General features: G+C 40.8%; 1 protein-coding gene across 1 annotated transcript; it reads left to right on the top strand.

Annotated features, from left to right (window-relative positions):
- The first annotated feature begins 4,845 nt into the window (after positions 1–4,845).
- LOC113123222 (olfactory receptor 10J5-like) lies at positions 4,846–5,790 on the top strand. Its single transcript, XM_026295042.1, has one exon. It carries the CDS (start codon positions 4,846–4,848, stop codon positions 5,788–5,790), a length of 945 nt encoding a protein of 314 aa, XP_026150827.1.
- The last annotated feature ends 210 nt before the right edge of the window (positions 5,791–6,000 follow it).

Genomic DNA, 6,000 nt, shown 5'->3' on the forward strand with positions numbered 1-6,000 from the left:
ATAGTCATCTGCATAAAGGTGAAATGAGATGTTGATTTTCCTAAATGAGCAAAAAAAAAAAAAAAGAGCCCTGAAGCACTCCACACGTCAGTGGTGCTGAAGACAACACAGTATGTCCGACTTGGACAGAAAAACTTCTGTTGGTCAAGTAGCTTCTAAACCACTTTAGGGCTAGACCTTGAATGCCCACCCGCATCTCCAGACGGCACAGGAGGATATCATGATCCACTGTGTGGAAAGCAGCTGCTGGGTACAACAGCACCAGGGCGACAGCAAGGAGCAGTACGTTTTCTCCTGTCTCATTATAGAGAATGTGATCCCACCTCGCACTGAGCGCACTGTTCGTATAGAAATGATCTTAAGTGAGACAGGTAATTATGTGCACGCCCCCGAAAAATGACATAAAATGTTGCGTTTGAGTGATGGCACGCTACACGGGTGAAGAAGCATTTTGAATGGTTCTGGACAGCAAGAAAGAGTTTAGTTTTTCCTCAGAGGAAAAACGACTCACAAAAACCTTTGCATCCGCACTGCACTGCAGTAATTCCCTCTCAGGGACCGAAAGGCATATTATGCAGCTCATTATGCAGATCTTTATCTTTTCAGGTGTGAATTGCACGATTCATGATCATTCACACCTTCTGGAATATGTGTTTTCTACTCAAAAAAGTGTCTTGGAAAATTTAAATCACTGTATTGTTGATTTTGACATCATTGTGAAGTAAACACTTTTGGCTACAAGATCCAGGTCTCCAAAGTCTTGTGAACCAATGTTCTGTTTGTGTTTTATGGTCTTATTTCAGTGACTTAAAAATTGTAGTTTTTCACTAACCATGCATAAACACTTTTTTCTCAAAAACACAATCATGTATAAACTTGCTGCTCACATATTATTCTAGCCAATTTTGTGCTGATTACAGTGTTATCAGACTTTAGACATTAATATGTTTAAAAGACACTGAAAAAATCACAAATGTCAGGACATGTCAAAACCCCAAATCACCCAGAATGGAAAACCTATGTTCTCTATATTATCATTTACAAACCTCCCCAATGCTGCTAAAATGTTACTGATGATTATACTGAGATGCTTTCAGTTGTCTTCCCAGAGTTTGACTGTTTGGTTATTACAGGTGATTTTAATGTTCACATTGAAAAGGTCTGTGACAGAAATGCCAAAGAACTTTCTGCCGTCCTTGAAACCTATGGCTTTAGTCAGCACGTTAGTGAGCCGACTCAGACCAGAGGTCACACTCTGGACCTTGTCATCACTAAGGGTGTTAACGCTTCTAATGTCACTGTGATTGATGTTGCTTTGTCTGATCATTTTTGGTTTTTTTTGATTTGATAATTTCCAAAGATGCGGTTGAACCTACATTTCTTTAGAAAAGACACATAAATGATACCAGGACACTGGCTCATACTGATCATTAGGTTTGAAAATACCACTTTCTCTCATGTTGAAGATTTGTTGAATTCATATACTTCAAATGTTCTAAATGTCATAGATGTGATTGCTCCTGTTAAGGATAAAGTGATCAGGAACAGGCAAAAGCCACCATGGAGAAATGATGACTCGGTCAGGGCACAGAAAAGGGAGTGCCGGAAGGCCAAACGAAAATGGCGTAAATCAAAGCTCCAGGTTCATTATGACATTTATAAGCAGATGTTGTGTGTCAACAACAGCAGTAACAACTCATGTGTCCTGTTTGCTACAGTTAGTAGGTTGACAAACCCTCCATCTCCATTACCACTGGAACTAATTTCAACATCTAAATGTAATGAATGTGCTTTATTTTTTAATGACAAGGTTCAGAGTATTAAACAAGCAATAAACTGCACAACACAGATACCCAACTCTGCAGCCATCCAGGAGACACTTGGTAGAACTGACACATTTTACAACTGCAAATGACATAACAGTTGAAGAGACCATCTCAAGTCTGAGCTCATCCACCTGTTGCCTTGATGTTTTACCCACTAGATTTCTGAAATCAGTACTAAGCAGTTTGTTCCCACAACTCACTCAATTAGTTAATAACTCATTACAGTCTGGAACATTTCCAAGGGCCTTGAAAATTGCTGTCATCAAGCCTCTCCTGAAGATGAGCAGTCTTGATGCCATGGTACTGAACAACTACCGGCCCATATCAAATCTGCCATTTTTAGGCAAAATATTTGAAAATGTTTTTTACCAACACCTTCCTGACTTTCTCATGCTAAACTGCTTTGATGATGTTCAGTCAGGATTTAGGCCCCATCACAGCACTGAAACTGCGCTCATCAAGGTGACAAATGACATTTGTCTGAACACTAACGCTGGCAGAGTCTCTGTCTTAGTACTGCTGGATCTAAGTGCTGTTTTTGACACAGTGGACCATGTGATCCTGTTACAAAGGTTAGAGGACTGGATAGGCATCTCTGGTACTGCCCTTAAATGGTTTAAATCCTATCTTTAAGACAAAAAGTACTTCATTGAAGTTGGTAACTGTGTCTAAGACCAAATGGCATTGACATGTGGGGTCCCCCAAGGGTCCATCTTGGGACCCCTTTTGTTCAATCTTTACATGTTTCCTTTAGGCCAGTTAATACGCAGCAATAATGTGTCCTACCATAACTATGCAGATGACACTCAGATTTACTTTTCACTCACAGCTGGTGAATATGGACCAGTTGACTCACTGTGCAGCTGTATTGAACAGATCACTCTGTGGATGCAAAACAACTCTCTCCATATAAACAGTGACAAGACTGAAATAATCATCTTTGGGCCTCAGAAACAAAGAGAAAGTGTCAGCAGTCACCTCGAGTCTCTTTCTCTAAAATACAAAAATCAGGCTAGAAATCTAGGGGTAATCATGGACTCAGACTTAAATTTTAACAGCCACATTAAATCAATTACATCGTCAGCATTTTGCCACCTCAAAAAACATTGACAGAATCAAAGGGATGGATCCATGTTGATGTCAGTGTTCTTTTTATGGGCCATGGCCAGCTGCTCAAATTACTTCACAATAATCAGAGTGAGAGCAATAGTCATTCATGCTTTTAGCTGCTGCACTTTTGAGCACAGATGATTGTAGATGTCTTAAGATACAATGGCACTACAGCCTGAGAGTCCAAACCCCTGTTAGTTCATGAGCACAGTCCCGCAAAATTCCTCCCGGAATATTGTCTGGGCCTGCAGCTTTCCAGGGGGTTGACATTCCGCAATGTGCTTCTCACATCCTCAGCAGACACACTGAAAAACACCTCACCAGGTGGACCGAAGAGCCTGGAGCTGGTGGTGGGATTTGAGGGGTTGCAGCATGCATAGAAATTGGGAATCAGGGAGAGATGAATCCCAGGGACACTGAATATTTCCTTAACTGGTGTTGATGGTTTTTATGCTCTTCCACTTGTTTCAAGGGTTATTAGTGCAAGAAGAGACCCTGATTTAAAAGAGTGTGTTGTGCTTTTGCTCTTTTGATTCCAGTCACCACATTGCCCCTCATTGCTCTCAGCATTAGGATCAGGAGACCTGGACCCACATCTTCAGGAGTCACCACATTTCCATCTATTTAGACAGGGTTTGTGATTGGGGTGGATGGTGATTCTCCTGGTGGTGGTGACATCATTAGTACACTTGCTAATGTAAGTTCAAACAGAGGAAGCATTCTCCTCTAGGTGCGCCCTGTCTCCATTGATCACAGCCCATTTGATTTACTCAAACCAGTCCTGAAGCATGGAAACAGCTGTGTTAGCCCACACAGTGATAGTCTTCTGTGTGGGCTTATTGTGTGTGAGCACAGGGTCATGAGCAGGAATCCACATAATGGAGATCAGAGAAGCCCGGGTAGGGGTGGTAGACTGCTCTGTACGGTTCTGTTGGTGTACACCTGGTCTAGTATGTCATTTTCCCTTGTTGTTACAGAGACATGCTCGAAAACTTGCTGTTACCACAATTGTGACTCATTCTGGGTGATGTTTCAGACCTTCAGCACATTCGTTGCTGCTAATAAATTAGAAAAAATACCGTATATGGCTTAGAAATGTTTCTCACCAATTAATGCTAATTTTACAGAACAACATTCAAGTACTTTGTATTCTGTAGGTAATTTGATCTGCAGCATATCATTCTACAATATATCAGATGTGTTCAATTTTAACTGGACAGGAAGGAAAAGAGTAGTAATTTAAAAACTACTACTGGATTTAAAAAATAAAATAATAATACAAACAACTGAAAATTATGTCAGTAAGTTGTCAGTGACAGTGAGTGTGTGGGGCTGAACATACAGTGGTTCCATCCCTTTGGACCTGTGTGGACATGTGACTGTTGTGAGTGTAACAGGATAAAAGTTGAGCACAGCCTCAGTGTGGATTAGATCAGGGGAGGATGCTGCTCGTCCTCTAACATCTCACTTCACATGAACGTGTATTTAGTGCATGTTATTCTGACTGTTTTCCAAGTGTCCAGTTTATCAGAGTATGAATTCAGGCTCATACTGTTTGTTTTGTTGAAATATGTGTTAGTTTTAATATTTCAGATCATTGTCTTTGATCCTCAGCCTGTTTTCTTTCCTTATGAGGAATGTGATGCTGGTTGGCCATTTACTACATGTGGCATTTTTCCATCTGTGCATGTTTTCAATGCATCTTGAAATGTGTTTATCCTGTGATTTCTAACACTAGTTGTAAATGTAGCTATTTGCCTGCAGGTTCATGTTGTTGACACAAGGACAGAAAAGTCATTTGAGAACATTTGAATCTCAGTAACTTTCTGTTCAGCTCTTTTAATCTGTCCCCCTTCTGCTGTGTCCATCCCTCTGACTTGTGTTCTTCCAGCTCTGCTGTTGATCAGACATGAAGAGCAACAACAGCCTGACTCCCTCCTATTTTCAGTTCACTGTGTTTGCAGACTATGGGCCCCTCAGATATCTGTTCTTCAGCCTGTGTCTGTTGATCTACATGATTATAATCTCTGCTAATGTTGTCATTATTCTGACAGTCTGCCTGGAGAACTCTCTGCATCAGCCCATGTATATTTTCATCTGCTGTCTGTCTTTAAACTCTCTGTACGGCTCGGCCGGCTTCTTCCCCAGGTTCCTGATGGACCTTCTGTCCGACACTCATTTCATCTCACGTCCGTTCTGTTTCATTCAGATATTTGTTATTTACACATATGCATCATATGAGATGTCTGTTCTCTGCATAATGGCCTATGACAGATTTGTTGCTATTTGCCAGCCATTACATTATCACAGTAAAATGACATTTAGGACGGTGCTGCTGTTTCTGATTTTTGCTGTGCTCTACCCTGTGTGTGTTTTTGGTTGCTTTTTCTATTTGGCAACCAATTTGCCGTTGTGTGGAAATAAATTGCACAGGATTTTTTGCACCAGTGTGTCTGTATTTCAGCTCTCCTGTGTGGACACTACAGCGATCAGTAGAGTTGGCCAGGTTTTTGCTGTGATATCGATCTTTGTCCCCCTGTCCTTTGTCCACTACACCTACCTGTGCATTCTGCTTGTTTGCAGGAGAAGTTCGTCTGACTTCAGAGGAAAGGCTTTACAAACCTGCCTGCCCCACATAGTCACATTTGGGAACTATTGCATCTCTCTGTTCTGTGAGGTGTCATTGAGTCAGTATAATGTTGACGTAAATCCATTTGTCAGTGTTGCTTTATCTCTGGAGTTTCTGATCATTCCTCCCATCAATAACCCTCTAGTTTATGGCCTGAATCTGCCTCAGATCAGAAAAGTGATTTTTAGATGTTGCAAAAGGCCCAACATGAATGAATTTCTGTGAAATCTACTCTGCCTCTAGTCCGTGTTGCAACGTGTTGAAGTGTCCGTTAGAAAGTCACTAGTCCCCAAGTTGCTAAAAATTTACAAACATGGTAAAATTAATAATAAAGATAAAGAGGAAATTATAAATGAATCACATTCATAACATGTCTGTGCTGTGTGAAAGGTAAAACAGTATTCACTCTTAACTATAAGACTTGATTTTACTTCA

The sequence above is a fragment of the Mastacembelus armatus genome, chromosome 21 (assembly GCF_900324485.2).
Source record: "Mastacembelus armatus chromosome 21, fMasArm1.2, whole genome shotgun sequence".
Taxonomy (NCBI): Eukaryota; Metazoa; Chordata; class Actinopteri; order Synbranchiformes; family Mastacembelidae; genus Mastacembelus; species Mastacembelus armatus.